Source organism: Podarcis raffonei, chromosome 13 (genome assembly GCF_027172205.1).
Source record: "Podarcis raffonei isolate rPodRaf1 chromosome 13, rPodRaf1.pri, whole genome shotgun sequence".
Taxonomy (NCBI): Eukaryota; Metazoa; Chordata; class Lepidosauria; order Squamata; family Lacertidae; genus Podarcis; species Podarcis raffonei.
In genome coordinates, this window is record NC_070614.1 from 55336130 (window position 1) to 55351931 (window position 15802).

The window sequence follows — 15802 nt, forward strand, 5'->3', positions numbered from 1 at the left end:
TCTTGTGATTCGCTGCCCCCCTGCACGAGGCAGGGGAGAGCTGAGATGGCAGAGGTTTTATTATTAATTATTATTATTAATTTTATTTATTTTATGCCACTTTATATTTTTAAGAAAAACCTCAAAGCGGTTTACAGCATTTTAAAACGTCAATAAAACAATCCAGATCCAAACATTTCTAAAGAAAGTCAAATATAGCGTATACAGTCAAAGCAACATAATTAACAGAAAACTAAAATATTATCTTAAATATTTCAAAATAAAACATTACAAAGGAGGTCAGCTACAGAATACATATGAGACGGCAGAGTTACCCGGGGCTGAAGGAACCAAGAGAAACATTGGCTGGCTTCACAGGTTTCCCCACATTGTGATTTTTGCATAGCACACGCACACATATCATGATTCGCGATACTTTTGCCGGGTCAACAATGATGAAACTGGTATCACAATATGGACTTCAAACTGGTTTTGGACAATATGTCAATATATCACCAGCCCTAAAAATCCCCCTCGTAACCTCCACACCCAGCAGAGGCATGGACTTATCCCAAGAGGCTGCAGGATCAGGCCAGGGGCTCAACTCGTCCAGCATTCTGCTTGCATTGTGGCTAACCAGGAAGTGCCAAAGCGACTCTCCCCTCCAGCGGTTCCCAGCAGCTGGCATTCGGAAGCCTGCTAGGCCATGTTGAAGTTTATTCCCGCGCTGCCTTTCAGCTAGAAAAGTCCTCCAAGGCAGCTCACAAAGAAAAAGACAAAGGATGATCCAAGCCGGGGAGGCAGGCGCGTGGGATGCAACTTTCCCAAATTTAAAACATTTTGGAAGAGTCTAAGATGCATTTGTGTTCCTGCCCAAAAGGCAAAGGCAGCCCCAGAAAATTGTCTGAGAGAGCAGGAGCAGTTCCTGCTTCTCCTAAGGGTCCGGAGAGGGGCTGGGCGAGGGCAGGGGGTAGGTGGAAGAGGTCAACAGAATCGGCTTCTGAGGCCAGGTTATTTTTTTGCTGCAAGTGCTGAATTCAGCAGTTCTCGAAGGGTGGGGCAGGAGAGAATGGCAAGAGCGGGGGACCATCAATATGATATTTTGGGGGAAATTTATGTCCTTGTGTGGCTGCGTTATTTCATCCTTTCTGGACGTCCCGTCTGTGATCGTATCATAAAGCAGCTGTGCCCTGTGTTATAATTCTTGCTTTTCGTTCTGCGACCAAAAAGTTCAGCGTGGCGCTAGCAATTTTTTTGTGTGAAAGTGCGGCCCAGAGAAAAAACGTTTTGAGAACTACTGTTCTAAGGGGTCCAGCCGCCCGCGCCCCCCCTCCCGGAAACAGCTGCGCTTTCAGGCGGGTGGGGAGGAGCTGCGTTGCCCCTCTGGACCCTAAACTGAGTCACGGGATATTCTGAGCTCGCTCTGCGCAGAGCTGGAGGAGGCAACCCCGGATTTGCACCTCGGGCCGGGGGGGGGGAGCCGAACCTCCACAACTTGCAGGACTGAGGAATCCTGGTGCCCTGTTCCCCCCGCCCCCCAAAAACCAGGCCTTCCCCAAGGCAGCAGATGGGAACCCCACACTTTCCCATCCCGCTAGGGTCGCCTCGCCCGCCCCCTTGCAGGGCCACAGCCCGGATCCGAGGCAGGCGGAGTTGGGGGTTCGGAGGAGGGCAAAACGAAGCGACTAGCCCCCACCGCCTCCCGCCACTCACCGGCGCTGGAAAACTCCCCCAAGAGCCGACCCGCCGCAGCAGCGGGACAGAAAGGCGCCTCCCGGCTCGGGCCTCGCCCCTGGCCCCTGGGGCCGCCCCCTTCCCGGCCGCCCACCCCACATGCCGGCCTGGAGGGAGGGTCTCGCGGGACTTGCGGCGCGGGACTCGGGAGGGTCTCCTGGGCAGCTGTCCAGTGGGGAGACCGGGAGTCACAGCCCCACCGGCACCACGTGGCGCTTTCCTCAAGGGGCAAGAAGAGGCGCCCTGCAGCTGGATCGGGTCTCAAAGAGCGGAGCGCGCTCCTTCCTCCTGCTGCTGCTGTCGGGGCCGCCTCCTTGACGAAGGTCGGGGGTCCTTCGGCATCATCGCAAGAGAAGCCCCCGACGGCGCCCCCGCTTCCTCGCTCCTTTCCTCGGGCGATTTAGGGGAGCGCGACCGCCCAGATTTAGGGGGCGCAACAAGGACCCAGAGCGAAGGGAGAAAGTGCGGGGAGGTGGCGCGGGTTTGGGCGTCTCACGGGGCGCCCCCTGGAATCTGAATGGCCAAATCCCGCCCCTGGGGGGCAGCAGGTCAGCAAGCCAACTGGGGAGCGGACTGAGGGGGGAGGAAGCCCCCCACCCACCCAAACGCGCGGCGTAGGAGGCCGCGCCCTCCCCACTGCGCCCTCACAGCAACCCTGCGAGGGAGGCGACACGGAGAGCTTCGAGGCTTAACCGTTACGCCACACGGGCGCCCCCCAAAATAGCTTTGCAGTGGGGGTTTATGGGGGAGGAAGGAGATGCAGCCCCCCCACGACGGAGTCAATGCCAGGGAGGGCCGGACCAATTTGATCTGGTCCGGCCCTTTGCCTCACAGCCCGAGGGGGACGCGGGGCAGAACTAGCCCGCCCGACGAAGCGGACCACCCGGTCGGTGTCCAGGTTTCCCCGCAGAGGGAGCCGAGGGGTGTGTGTGGCCATCTTGGGCACAGCGGGGTCAGGACGCCCCCCCTCGAGCTGGGGGAGAGTCAGTCTCACAGGGTTGTTGTGAGGGGGATAGAGGGGGCAGGTGGGCTTGCTCTCTGGGGGAAAGGCAGAAGGTCTGAAGCATCTTCCTCTCTCTGCGCGGGGGCTGCCTGGTCCTCAGGAGCAGAAATCGCCCCCCCCCAACACTGCGGAATTTGCGGGGAAGCGGAGTCAGGAGTTCGCCCCCTCGCTTGCTGGAAACTTCTAACTTAAGCGGGGAAACACAAAAAGCCCTTCTCTAAACTACCCCCCCAAACAACCCCCGCCATCCTTATTTATTTGCTGATTTGCTCCGAAAGAAAAAGCCAGGATTCAGGAAGCAACCGCCGGTTTTTGTTTTTAAAATGTAGAGCAAATGTAGAGAAGAGTGACTAGTGGGGTGCCACAGGGTTCTGTCTTGGGCCCGGTCTTATTCAACATCTTTATCAACGACTTGGATGATGGACTCAAGGGCATCCTGATCAAATTTGCAGATGACACCAAACTGGGAGGGGTGGCTAACACCCCAGAGGACAGGATCACACTTCAAAACGACCTTGACAGATTAGAGAACTGGGCCAAAACAAACAAGATGAATTTTAACAGGGAGAAATGTAAAGTATTGCACTTGGGCAAAAAAAATGAGAGGCACAAATACAAGATGGGTGACACCTGGTTTGAGAGCAGTACATGTGAAAAGGATCTAGGAGTCTTGGTTGACCACAAACTTGACATGAGCCAACAGTGTGACGCGGCAGCTAAAAAAGCCAATGCAATTCTGGGCTGCATCAATAGGAGTATAGCATCTAGATCAAGGGAAGTAATAGTGCCACTGTATTCTGCTCTGGTCAGACCTCACCTGGAGTACTGTGTCCAGTTCTGGGCACCACAGTTCAAGAAGGACACTGACAAACTGGAACGTGTCCAGAGGAGGGCAACCAAAATGGTCAAAGGCCTGGAAACGATGCCTTATGAGGAACGGCTAAGGGAGCTGGGCATGTTTAGCCTGGAGAAGAGGAGGTTAAGGGGTGATATGATAGCCATGTTCAAATATATAAAAGGATGTCACATAGAGGAGGGAGAAAGGTTGTTTTCTGCTGCTCCAGAGAAGCGGACACGGAGCAATGGATCCAAACTGCAGGAAAGAAGATTCCCCCTAAACATTAGGAAGAACTTCCTGACAGTAAGAGCTGTTTGACAGTGGAATTTGCTGCCAAGGAGTGTGGTGGAGTCTCCTGCTTTGGAGGTCTTTAAGCAGAGGCTTGACAACCATATGTCAGGAGTGCTCTGATGGTGTTTCCTGCTTGGCAGGGGGTTGGAGTCCATGGCCCTTGGGGTCTCTTCCAACTCTAGGATTCTCTGATTACCTTGTGCCTCTGTTGCATTCCACGGGGCGGGGTGGGGGCTGATAGAAAACAGGGGGTGCAAGAGAGAGGGGGCACACACACCAGTCCCGGGGGGAGGTGCCTTTCCTTCCTTTCCCCGTTTCCGTCGAGGGCGGGTCTCAGGATGCTGGGAAAACGCCCGACGCTTTTTGCCCCGTGTTTCTCATCCGGGGTTAATCCGAGCCGGGACTCGGAGCTACAGAGATCTCGTGGGTCCCGGTGAACGTTTCTATGGGAGATCAGCCTGCAGAGATCTTGGCTGCGCCTCCTCCCAGATACATTAATGAATAACTGCGGGGTCCCGAGATTTATGCAGGCTGGGTCCTCCCCACACCCACCCATTTTAAACCCTTCTGAAGGCCTTTAGCAAAAATTGGGCGAAACGCGTTGGACTGGCTGTCCCCTCCACCGATGGTGCCAACTTGAATAAAAAATATTGGGGGGGGGAGTAAGCCCCACCCGACATAATCGATACAAGACGCCGTGCACACTCACACCATTTGAATGGCAATGCCCATCAATTTGGGGGGCGCCTGCCCACCTCAGATATTTTATTGGGGAGCTGAAGGGACCTTAGGAGTTCGCTCCTCTGTAGGCAAACTAAGTCCCGGGGGCCGGATCCAGCCCAATTGCCTTCTAAATCTGACCCACGGGCTGTCCAGGAATCAGCGTGTTTTCACATGAGTAGAACGTGTCCTCTTATTTAAAATGCATCTCTGGGTTATTTGTGGGGCAAAGGAACCTCTTTTCCCCTCTCCAAAATATAGTCCAGCCCCCACAAGGTCTGAGGGACAGTGGACTGGCCCCCTGCTGAAAAGGTTTGCTGATCCCCAGCTTTGGGGCTCAGTTTGGGCCATCTCTCGGATTTTTGCATCTCCTTTACTCCTCCTCCCCACCTCTAGCCCCAAGGAGACCCACGTTGCATTCACCCCCACCCCACCCAAATTATCTCCCCACTCCCAGCAGCCACAGCAGGGTTGGTTTTCCAACAAGCCAGGCCTGAGGCGGCTGCTAGAATGACCTCTTGCCTGCTAATACCAGGAGCCCAAGCTGTGCAGGACACGGGGAATTGTGCCAGAGGACTGGGCTCCATTATACAGTGGCAGTGATAGTAATAGTAATAATAATAATAATAATAATAATAATAATAATAATAATAATAAACTGAGATTCCTGCATTGCAGGGGGCTGGACTGGATGACCCTCAAGGTCTCTTCCAACTTTACGATTCTGATTCTATGATTCCTGGCACACACAAAGTCCTTGTGAACTCCAGGAGAAAGTTGGAAGAGGGCTGCTCTTCTCCACGTCCTCTTTCAGCTCCGTGTGCCCGGGTTTAATTCGCCGGATCGGACTTTCAACCAGATCCCCTGGAAAACCAAAGTGAGGTGCTCTAGCTTTCTGCTGGGGGGGGGGTTGGGGTGTGAGAGGAAGGACTAGTGGCAGGGAGGGGCACCAATGACGCTCGTCCAAAAACCCCAATGTGCCCAAACGCACATTGTCCTGATCACCTCCTTCCCAAAGCCCAGTGCCTCACTTATTTGACACTGGGAAGGGCATGCAAGGGCCAGCGGGGGCATACAATTTTTGCACTCGCTCCCACCCCCCCGCCCTGCAGGACAAATGCAGTGTGCAGCCCAGGGGTGGAGTGTGGGAATACAGTGGTACCTCGGGTCACAGACGCTTCAGGTTACAGACTCTGCTAACCCAGAAACAGTACCTCGGGTTAAGAACTTGGCTTCAGGATGAGAACAAAAATTTTGCTCTGGAGCCGCGGCGGGAGGCCCCATTAGCTAAAGTGGTGCCTCAGGTTAAGAACAGTTTCAGGTTAAGAACAGACCTCCAGAACGAATTAAGTACGTAACCAGAGGAACCACTGTGCTTTTGCGGCCCACTTGATCTGGAAGGTTGGACCGCCCTGATGTAGAGCTGGGGTCAGCAACCTGCAGTCCATGGCCCACAAGCGGCCTAAAGGGTTGTTTAAATGGTCCGCAAGTCGCCCCCAAACTAAGCTGCCTGCTTGGCGACTCCCTGCGCGCTGCACTAAACTGGCGCAGCGGGGACTCACTTCTGTGGCGCTGGAAATAGCGTCCATGCAGACGCGATCCAGCCCACAGAGCCATCTCCGCAGGAGTGAACCGGCCCAGGCGAGGTAAACCTTGCTGGCCCTCTCTTCCCGGCCCTCCTCTCCCCTCCCAGCCCCATATAGCAGCCACAAACCGCCCATGGGTCCAAGGTGATCATCGCCTGCCTTAAGCCCCAAACACCTGAGAGGCTGCCTCCCTCCTTGCAGGCCTTCAACCCCAGGTGTTACGATGCCCTCCTAGAAACTCGACTATCCTCAGAAGGTGGCTCTCCTCTGGCAGCCCCCAAACTACAACTCCAAGCACCTCCGTTCTGGTGAACCTGGGCATGGGCACCCATGTGTTTTCAGGGCCCACTCTCTTCCCACGGCTGCAACCTGTTTTAAGCCTTTTTCAATTCCGAATGTTAGAATCAGGCAAAGGACGGGTGATAAATTTTAAGGCGTTGTCAAGCTGGAATGTTGATTGGCAGAGGAGGTCCGACCGAGATGATCCAGTGTCTGGAAACCGAGCCTGATGAGGAACGGCTGAAGAGCTGGCTTTGCAGCTGGCCTCTTGCAAAGCTCATCTCAGTTGGCAGCTGCGCTCTTGCAAAGCACATCCACCTCAATCGTTTTGGCTCCTGGGGTTCCTCTTCCTGAAAGATTCAGGGAGTCAAATCCCTCCCCCAGGTGCTGCCTCAGTCAGACCCCTGGCTGGAGTTCTGGGCACCCCAGTTTGGGAAGGAGATTGGCAAGCTGAGAGATTGTCAGGGGTCTGGGAAACAAGCCTGATGAGGAATGGTTGAAGGAGCCGGGGATGTTTAGTCTGGAAGAGAGACTATGAGAGGTGATATGGTAGACGGCTTCAAATTCCTTAAAGGCTGTCCCATGGAAGAAAGAGCAAACTTCTTTTCTCCTCCTCTGGAGGGCAGGACCTGAACCCATGGCTTCAAGTTGCAAGAAAGGAGATTCCGAATAAACAGTAGGAGGCTAAGAGCCATTTGACGGTGAAACAAACTCCCTTGGAATCAGAGACTTGTAGAGTCGAAAGGGACCCCCAGGGTCATCCAGCCCAACCCGCTCTGCAACGCAGGAATCTCAGCTCAAGCATCCCTGACAGATGGCCACCCAATTTCTGCTTAAAGATCTCCAAGGAAGGAGAGCCCACCCCCCTTGAGTGAATCTGTTCCACTGTCGAACAGTTCTTATTGTCAGAAAAGTTCTTCCTGGAGTTTGGCCGGAATCGCCTTTCTTGAAGCCGTGGGTTTGAGTCCTAACCTCCAGACCAGGAGAAAACAAGCTTGCTCCATCCTCCAGCCCTTTAGGTGCTTGGAAACGGTTCTTTCATCTCCTCTCTTCCAGGCGAAACATTCCCATCCTGGAAAAGCGGATGGAGGGCTTCCCTGCCAGGGATTCATTCGCCGCAATTCCTGCATTCGCAGCGGGTTGGGCTGGATGACCCCTGGGGTTCCCTTCCGACTTCACAATTCTAAGAGCGATGCAGATGAAACCTGCTTCCGCTCAGGTGCTCCTCCCTTGCGACGGCAAATGACCTGCACCTCCACCGGCCATGCCGAGTGACCTCCAGGCTGGACCCCCTCTGCTCTTTCTGCCCCCCCCCTTCTGAGCTGGGGCTGGAAGCATCTCAGCCTGCGCTGGAGGGGCAAGAACCACAGCCAGGCCACCGTCTTCCTCACACGCTTTATTCCAAAACAGAGAAGACACTCGCACTCACGCCTTGGGTCCGGAAAGATCATGCCTTATTGGAAAGGGGCTGGGGGGGAGCGTAGGGGGGAGGGAATACAGGCACCCAAAGTCGGGGGGGGGCTGCTGGTCTTCCAAATGGCAGGCTCCTCTGAATCTCCAGCTACCTGCGTCCACGTGCCCCACATGCATGTGGGGCGCCTGCCCCCCCAACAAAAAAAATGAGAAAGAGGGAAGGGGAGGGAAGAAGGCAGAGGCGCTGCTGCTGCTGCTGCCCCCCCCCTCTGGGATCTGTCACATGCTGCCCGGGTGAGTCACAGGTTTGGGGGCGGCAGGAAGTGCCACGTTGCTGGTGTGAACAGATTGGGGGTGCTGGGGGGGCGGCAGGAGAAGTAGGAGAGTTTGGAGGGGCACAGAAAAAAAGATGGAGAATGGAGATAATTCGGTGCCCCCGAATTCCACGCTGTGCTCTCTCTCTCTCTCTCTGCCCCACAACAGGCAGGGGCAAAATGCCTCCTTGCCCCCCCAAACACTCTGACGCAGGGCACCCCCCACCCCACCCCCAGCTGGTGGTTCAGTATTTACATCGTGCGGTTTCCTTGGCCAGGAGGCCGGCTGCAGAGCTTGCGTGGCCGCCACAGGCTCTCAGCCCCACTGCGCGTGGGGGGCAGAGGGGAAGTGGCGGGGGCAGGGGGGGGAGCCGGCTCACGATCCCAAGTCTACGCCAAGCCCATCTCCTCCAAAACGCTCCGGGGAGACTCGTCTTCCTGTATCAGGGAGAGAAGCAGAGGGGAGTCGGGTTCAGAGGAGGGGAGTGGGAAATGGGGGGGGGGGACAAAGCAGCCTGACCCCCTCCCCAAAAGACCCCCAGCTCAACCGCTACCCCGACACTTCCCGGAGGAGGGAAGGCTTTCTGCGCTTGCTCAGAGGTGCTCTTGACGCCCCGTAGAGCAACTAACAAGGCCTTTTTCCATTCTAAGGGTTTGGAGGTTCCAGGTGTGTCAAAGTCCACCATGCTGGGGGTTTTTTTTCTTTGGGGGGGTGGCAGCGGCTGGGGGTGCCAAGGCTGCTGCGTCTCCTTCCTCCCCACCCTGAGGATTTGCACTCGGCCCCAGCGGCAGGCGGCTGAGTCGCTCACGCCCACTGCAGAGAGAGGGAGCGATGGCTGCCGGTGACTCATGGCATGCAGAAAGCAGCAGCCACAGCAGCCAAGAAGGCAGCTATCTTGGGGGGCTCCTCCAGCAGCAACCCCCCCAAAAAAAAATTCCTCTGCGGAAGCAGACAGAAACCAGGCATGGCCAGGGCAGCAGCAGCAGCAACAAGTTGCTTGGCCCCACAGCTGGAGGGAAGTGTATGGTTTGTCTCTTGGGGAGGTGCAGGGAGAAGGGCCCCCCCAGGCCTTGCCGCCCCCCAGGGTTGAGGCATGCAGGACCCCCATGCAGGGCCCCACCTCTACCTCCTGCAAGAGGTCCGCCTGCTCAATGGCTTTGAGGACGCTTTTCTTGGAGGTGTCCTGAACTTCTCCCCCCATCAGGAACTCGTCCAGGATGAAGTAAGCCTTTTCAAAGTTGAAGATGATGTCCAGTTCACACACCTGTCGGGGGGGGGGGGAAAGGGGGCGTGAGAACCAAGCAGGGCCCCCCAACACACACACACCGCTCCCAGGATCACAGCTGTCAATTCCCCCCCTTTTTAAAAAGGGAAATTCCCTTATTCCAAATAGGATTCCTCGCAAGAAAAGGGGAAAGTTGGCAGCTATGCCCAGGATCCTGACCCTCCAATCTGGCTGCGTTTCCTGGGGGTGGGGGCAAGCGGCTCTGGCGCATTAGCTGGGGCGGCTGCCAAGCCCTCATTAAGCCCAATTAGCAGCCATGCTTAGCTGGATTTTGTGGGTCTAAGAGCAGGCTTAGGCGAGGGAGGCTGGAGGGAGGCTTTCTATGGGGCAGGGAAGGGGGGGGCGGATTAAGGAATCAAAATGACAGCAAGAGTAATTAGTGGCGGGGTTTGGCCTCTGCCCTCCTGCCTCCCCACAGCAGCCGCAGGTCGGAAACTCTGCTGGGGGGGGGGGAGCCCAGGACCTCTTAGGACCCCCCTCCCAGGTCTGCCAGTGCCCCCCAACTGCCTCAGCTCAAACAGAGCTGAACGTTGGAAGGTTCAGGATGGAGAAAACTTCTGGCGCAGAGTGGAACTGCGGAACTCCTTGCCACTGGAGACAGCGACACCCAACAACCTGGTTGGCGTTAAAAGAGAACATGACAATTGGAGACAGCAAAGCTTCTGGGTACGAATTGCTGGAAAATGCAGGGTTCTCCTGATCGGATCCCGCATACTTTTAATGTCTGACATCTCATGCGGTTTTTAATCTTTTGCTAGAAGCTGCCCAGAGTGGCAGACCCAATTTATTAAGTAGGGTGGGCTAACATAGGGACCCCCTTGGCCCTGACCCAGCAGGGCTCTTCTCACGGCTCAGTTGGCAGAACGCGAGACTCTTGATTTCAGGGCCGTGGGTTCAAGCCCCGGGAGGGGCAAAAGATTCCTGCACTGCAGGGGGCTGGACTGGATGATCCCTGGGGATCCCTTCCAACTCTACAATCTTACGATTATAAGCCCTAATGCTCCTTCAAAGGTCCAGTAGACCTGAAGGAGCGTCTCCACCCCCATCGTTCAGCCCGGACACTGAGGTCCAGCTCCGAGGGCCTTCTGGTGGTTCCCTCCCTGCGAGAAGCCAAGTTACAGGGAACCAGGCAGAGGGCCTTCTCGGTGGTGGCGCCTGCCCTGTGGAACGCCCTCCCACCAGATACCCTGTTTTAGGGAAGCTTTTAATGTTTAATAGACTTTTGTATTTTAATATTCTGTTGGAAGCCGCCCAGAGTGGCTGGGGAAACCCAGCCAGATGGGTGGGGTATAAATAATATATTATTATTATGGAAATAAACAATTACAGTCATACCTCAGGTTACAGACGCTTTGGGTTGCGCGTTTTTGGGTTCCGCACCACACCGAACCCGTAAGTACCAGAACAGGTTACTTCTGGGTTACGGCGCATGCGCAGAAGTGCTAAATCGTGCTTCGCATATGCGCAGAAGCGCCAAAGCACAACCCGCACAGACGCGGCGCTGCCGGTTGCGGACGCTGCAGGTTGTGAACGTGCCTCCCACAACCTGAGCGTCCACTGTATCTGACTTTTAGAAGACATCTGAAGGCAGCCCTGTTTAGGGAAGTTTTTGATGTTTGATGTTTTCTTGTATTTTTAATCTTTCGTTGGGAGCCGCCCAGAGTGGCTGGGGAAACCCAGCCAGATGGGCAGGGTATAAATAATAAATTATTATTATTCCAGGTATCTCTGCTCTAGGGTTCAGGACTGAAAGGAGAGAGTTGAGATAAAGTCGTGTCCCCCCCAACATACAGAGAGAGGGGGGCAGAATGCTGGTGCTTTTCACACCCACAAAGAAGCAGGAAAAGAGCGCTCTGCAGTCACGGAATCCTAGAATTGGGACCTCTGAGGGTCATCTAGCCCAACCCCCAGGAGAAGCCCCTCCCCACAACTCACGCTGCCAAAGTATTTGTCCAGCAGCTCCACGTATCGGTGGATGAGCTCCAAAGTGATGAGTTCGTTGTCTTGGCCCTCGATGGCGCAGCAGAAGTACAAGCTGGCGTACCTGGGCAGGAGGGCGGGAAAAGGGGGTCAGGACCCCAGCTCTGCTGCTGCCTGGCTCACTTGGGGGGCAGCCTCCTCCCCCTCCCCACTGTGCCCCCTTGAAGAGGCAGCCAGCTGCCCACCACCACCCAAGCCTGCCTTGCCCTCCCTGGGGCGACCGGCCAGCCATTTCCAGGTGAGGGGGGGGAGCAGGTGCCTATGGTGGCCGGAAGTGGGGTGTGTGGGGCGCAGGGCGCTTATTAACCCCGTGCGCACCTGCAGAGGCAACCTTTGGCCAAGGTGAGCTCAGGGTGCCCCCTGCAGGACAACGCTATCCCTGCAGGCACCCATAGAAGGTGCCGTCACCTGGGGTTCACCTGCCCACCCCACCCTCTGCCCCACAGCAGCAGTGATGGGGCAATAATTAGTCTCAGAAGCATAGCTGTCAACGTTTCCCTTTTTCAAAAGGGAAATTCCCTTATTCCAAATAGGATTCCTCGCAAGAAAAGGGGAAAGTTGACAGCTAGGCTCAGAAGGCTTCTCCCTTCAGCACAGCCCTGCGAGGCCGTTCAGAGCACAAAGAAACCGAGGGCCACCTTCCGCTTCTGGACAAGCCTCTGAGGGCCACACACTCCAGGGCCAGAGGTAAAAGGGGCACAGCTACTGCTGTGAGAAATATATATTTTAGTATTGTACAATGGGGTAGTTCCTGCTGAGACTTCTCCCTCTGCAAAGCCAAGAAAGAGACGCCAGCAGAGTTCGGAGGAATCAGCCGGGCAAAGAAACACAAAGAAGAGCTGGCAAGGGCCACACAGAAGAGAAGGGGGGCCACACGCAGCCTCTGGGTCTGGGGCTGCCCCACTCTTGCCGGAGATAAAGCAATTTGTGGGTCTAAGAGTCCTTCATTCCCTAGGGAGGGGGGCTGCTTATTCTCCGTTCCTCCTGCCCCCCCAAAAGAGAGAGAGAATGAGACTGCCCCCCCCCCGAACGGACAGGGACCAACTCAGGGTGAGCAAAGCTTGGGGGGGGCTTTCCAATCCACACCCCAGGGCAGCTATGAAGAAAGTGACAACCAGGTCACCCCCTTCAAGGTGGGGGCTGGGGGCCCAGAGAAAGTGGCGCCCCTCTTGAGCCAAGGGACCTCCTGCAACAGGAGCAGGGCAGGGCCTTCTCGGTGGAGGCACCACACGCACAACACACTATTCCCCGGCAGAGCAGCCCAGCAAAGCAGACAAAGGTTCCTCTGCTTCCTCCAGGCCTTTCCCATGCCTGTTTCCGGCCTCCAAACCTTGTCCTGATGCTCTTGTGGGCAAGACGGGACGGGACCCCCAGGGGTCATCCATCCCAACCCACTGCAACGCAGGAGTCGCAGCCGAAGGGTCCCTGATGACAGACCTCCAGTGGAGGAGAGGCCGCCACCTTCCAAGAATCGCTGTGTTGCAAGGGACCCCCAGGGGTCATCCAGCCCAACCCGGAGTCGCAGCGGGTGGGGAGCGGGTTCGAGAGTCACCTTTTGTAGACCACCTTGAGGTCCCTCCACTCCAGGAAGCTGCACATCTTGGGCTTCCTCGCCAGGACCACCTGCATGAGCTCCCTGACCATCTTCTTCTTGTCCTTGTCGGACGTGGCCAAGTACCACTTCTGGAGGCGCAGCTTGCCTTGGCGGCTGAAGAGGAGCATGAAGCGCATCTGGGGGGGCGGAGAGGAGGGGGGAGGTCAGGGGGGGCTCCTATGGCAGCAAGCAGCAACCCCCCCCAAAAACCCCAATAAAATAAAATCCTGCAAAGCAAGCGGGTCCCCTGCAAGCACAGAATGAGGTCCTTCCAAGGTTTCTTTGGGTGGGGGCCACACAGCCTGCCGAAAAGCAGCCCAAGGGAGGCTGATCAGAACTTTCCCCTCCAGAGGCAGAACAAAAATTCCTTCATTTATTACATTTTCCCACAGTCCTTTCTCCACAGATCTCAGGGCGGTTTTAAAAAAAAGGGTCGGGGGAATTAGGGGAGTGGTCCTTGGTTTCTTCTGATTCCTATTGTTACTATGCATTTTGCGGTTTTTATGTCGTGGTTTTATGCTGCGGGCTGCCCTGAGATCTACGATGACGTACAAAACCAGTAAACAATAAATGAGTAATAATTTTAAAATGCAATATATATATATATATAAAACCAATCCACAAAGACTGACCCCCACAGATTCCCAGGTTCCCCCTCCTCTTCCTAAAGAACCCAGGAGTCCGGGCCCCACTCCCTTGCTGGACTCGTCTGACACCCCCTTCTGCCGGAGATAATTAATAATAATAATAATAATAATAATAATAATAATAATAATAATAAGGCTCCCCGACTTCCATAGCCCCTCTGGCAAAAGGATCTTTTTCCTCTTCTTAGGATCTGGCCAACAGCTCATCTCTCGTCCAGCCTCCTGCTCTCACTGGGGCCGACCAGTTACCCCAGTTATGGGAAACCAGCAAGCAGGGGCTGAGCTCCATAGGACCCCTCTCGCCTCCTGGGGTTTCCTGACACTGGGATCTACACCTGTGGCCACAGCTAGCCCTCTCCTCCTCCAGGAATTTGCCTTTTAGAGCCATCCCTTGGTTCCTGTGGCAGGGAGTTCCGCAGGGCAACTGTGCGCTCCTGGTGCCAGCTGGTGCGTCGGAGGGAAGGCGGGTCGAGCGCAGCTGAGCAATCCTCCCTGGGAGAGTCACCAACAAGCCTCAACAGGTGAGCCAGGAGGGGCGGCTCAGGTAGGAAGAGGCGGCCACTCCTGGCCCTCTGGAGCAGTGGGAGAGAGTGAGCAGGGGCTTTGCAACACCCACTAGGCGCCTGGCAAAGGCGGTGACCCCGAATCCACACATTGGGTTGGAAGGGGACCCCAAGGGTCATCTAGTCCAACCCGCTACAATGCAGGAGTCTTTCGCCCAGTGTGGGAGTCGAACCCACAACCCTGAGATCCAGAATCTCCTGCTTTCCTAACTGAGCTGGCCTTGCCTCTTTATCAGCGCCCCCCGCCCTTGATAAAAGCACGCCCTGAAATCCTGCCCCACAAGTCCTGCCTTTGCCCCAGTCTCTCCCCACAGGCCTCGCCAGGCAATTCCGCTAATGGCCCAGAGGAGGGAAGGAGCTGGCAGGCGAGTCCGGCAAGGACGTGCCTTTTCCGTGGGGCGGGGCGGAGGCGCAAGGGAGAGGCCGGGGGGGCAGGCGGGGCGGATGGGGGCTCCGGAAACCCCCGACCCCCGGCTCAGAGGCCCCCCCGGGCGCTGCCAGGAGGGAAGGAGGGGCGGGGGCGCCGCGGACCCCACCCAGGGGACCGGCTGGTTTTGTGGGGTGGGGTGAGCAACTCAAAGCCTTGCTGGGGGTCACCCCTCGCCCGCCGGGGACCCCCCTGCCCTGTGATCTGCGGGGTCTTCCTTTGGGGGGGGAATCTCTTCCGCCTGCCAAGCCCCCCGTGGCGCTGCTCTCCCCGCCGTCTGCATATGCTCAGAGGCGCCCTTGCTCTGGAGGGAGGAGGCGAGGGGGCCCCCCTCTCCCGGGGAAGGTCCAGCCCCCCTTGCACCCGGGGCCGGAAGTGGCCGCCCTGCCACGTGGGAGCCAGCCCCCCCTCCCCCGGGGCTCCGGGTGGGGGTCCCTCCCCGCGCCCCCCCCGCTCACCATGTCGGGCGTCCGTCCGTGGCGGGCCGTTCGGCGCGGCCCCTGCGGCCCTCCGGCTCCTCTTCCGCGGCCCGAACCTGCCCAGGTGCCTCCCGGCCGGACCCGCCCCCCGCCCCGGGGCCGCGCCTGCGCACTGCGACGCCCGCTTCCGGGGCGGGAGGGGCGCCTCTCGCTCCCCATCGCCCAGGCAACCGGGCGGGGGCGGAGCCTGTCTCCCCGGGCGACGGGAGGGGCGGGAAGCCGGAGAGGAGCAGGGAGGGAGGGGCCTCCTCCGGTGACGTCATCCGAGAGGGAAGGGGGCGCGAGGAGGGAGTTCTGGCCACGTGGGAAAGGGGGCGCAACTGAAGACCCCCCCCACTTGCATATGCTAATTTATGAGCCCCCAACCCAGAGTCTGCTGCGTTCAGGATTCCTGCATTTCAGGGGGTTGGGCTAGATGACCCCTGGGTGCCCCTTCCAGCTGCAGGTCACTTCAACCCATAGCTGTCAACTTACAGATTTGAAAATAAGGGACCGGCAGCCTCGAAAATAAGGGATTTTCCGGGCACAGGTATGTTCAGCTTCTGAGCCCCTCCCAGCCAAAGGCAGGAAGCCCAGCCAGCAGCCAAAGGAGGCCTCATCCAGAAGGGAGAGCAGCCGGACGTGGCGCTGGGATAAGGGACTGTCCCGCCAAATAAGGGACGCTTGACA

General features: G+C 56.9%; 1 protein-coding gene across 2 annotated transcripts; it reads right to left on the reverse strand.

Moving 5' to 3' along the window:
* Positions 1–8512: 8512 nt before the first annotated feature.
* Positions 8513–15239, reverse strand: AP1S1 (adaptor related protein complex 1 subunit sigma 1). Of its 2 annotated transcripts, none has more exons than XM_053363162.1 (5): positions 15113–15239; positions 12976–13154; positions 11379–11487; positions 9285–9422; positions 8513–8595 (listed from the first exon to the last, which is right to left on the reverse strand). In XM_053363162.1, the coding sequence occupies exons 1-5, from the start codon at positions 15113–15115 to the stop codon at positions 8548–8550; spliced, it is 477 nt and encodes a 158-aa protein (XP_053219137.1). In that variant the 5' UTR covers positions 15116–15239; the 3' UTR covers positions 8513–8547. The 2 variants fall into 2 exon arrangements, with proteins under 2 accessions (XP_053219137.1, XP_053219136.1); XM_053363161.1 differs by having other exon boundaries at positions 9279–9422.
* Between the last annotated feature and the right edge of the window lie 563 nt (positions 15240–15802).

Excerpts from the sequence above, each read along its gene's own strand:
- AP1S1 (XM_053363161.1), bottom strand. Across the intron at positions 9,423-11,378 it reads TGGACAAATACTTTGGCAGC|GTGTGTGAACTGGACATCAT; the intron begins GTGAGTTGTGGG and ends CCCCCCCGACAG. Across the intron at positions 8,596-9,278 it reads ACCTCTTGCAGGAGGTAGAG|GAAGACGAGTCTCCCCGGAG; the intron begins GTGGGGCCCTGC and ends TCCCTGATACAG.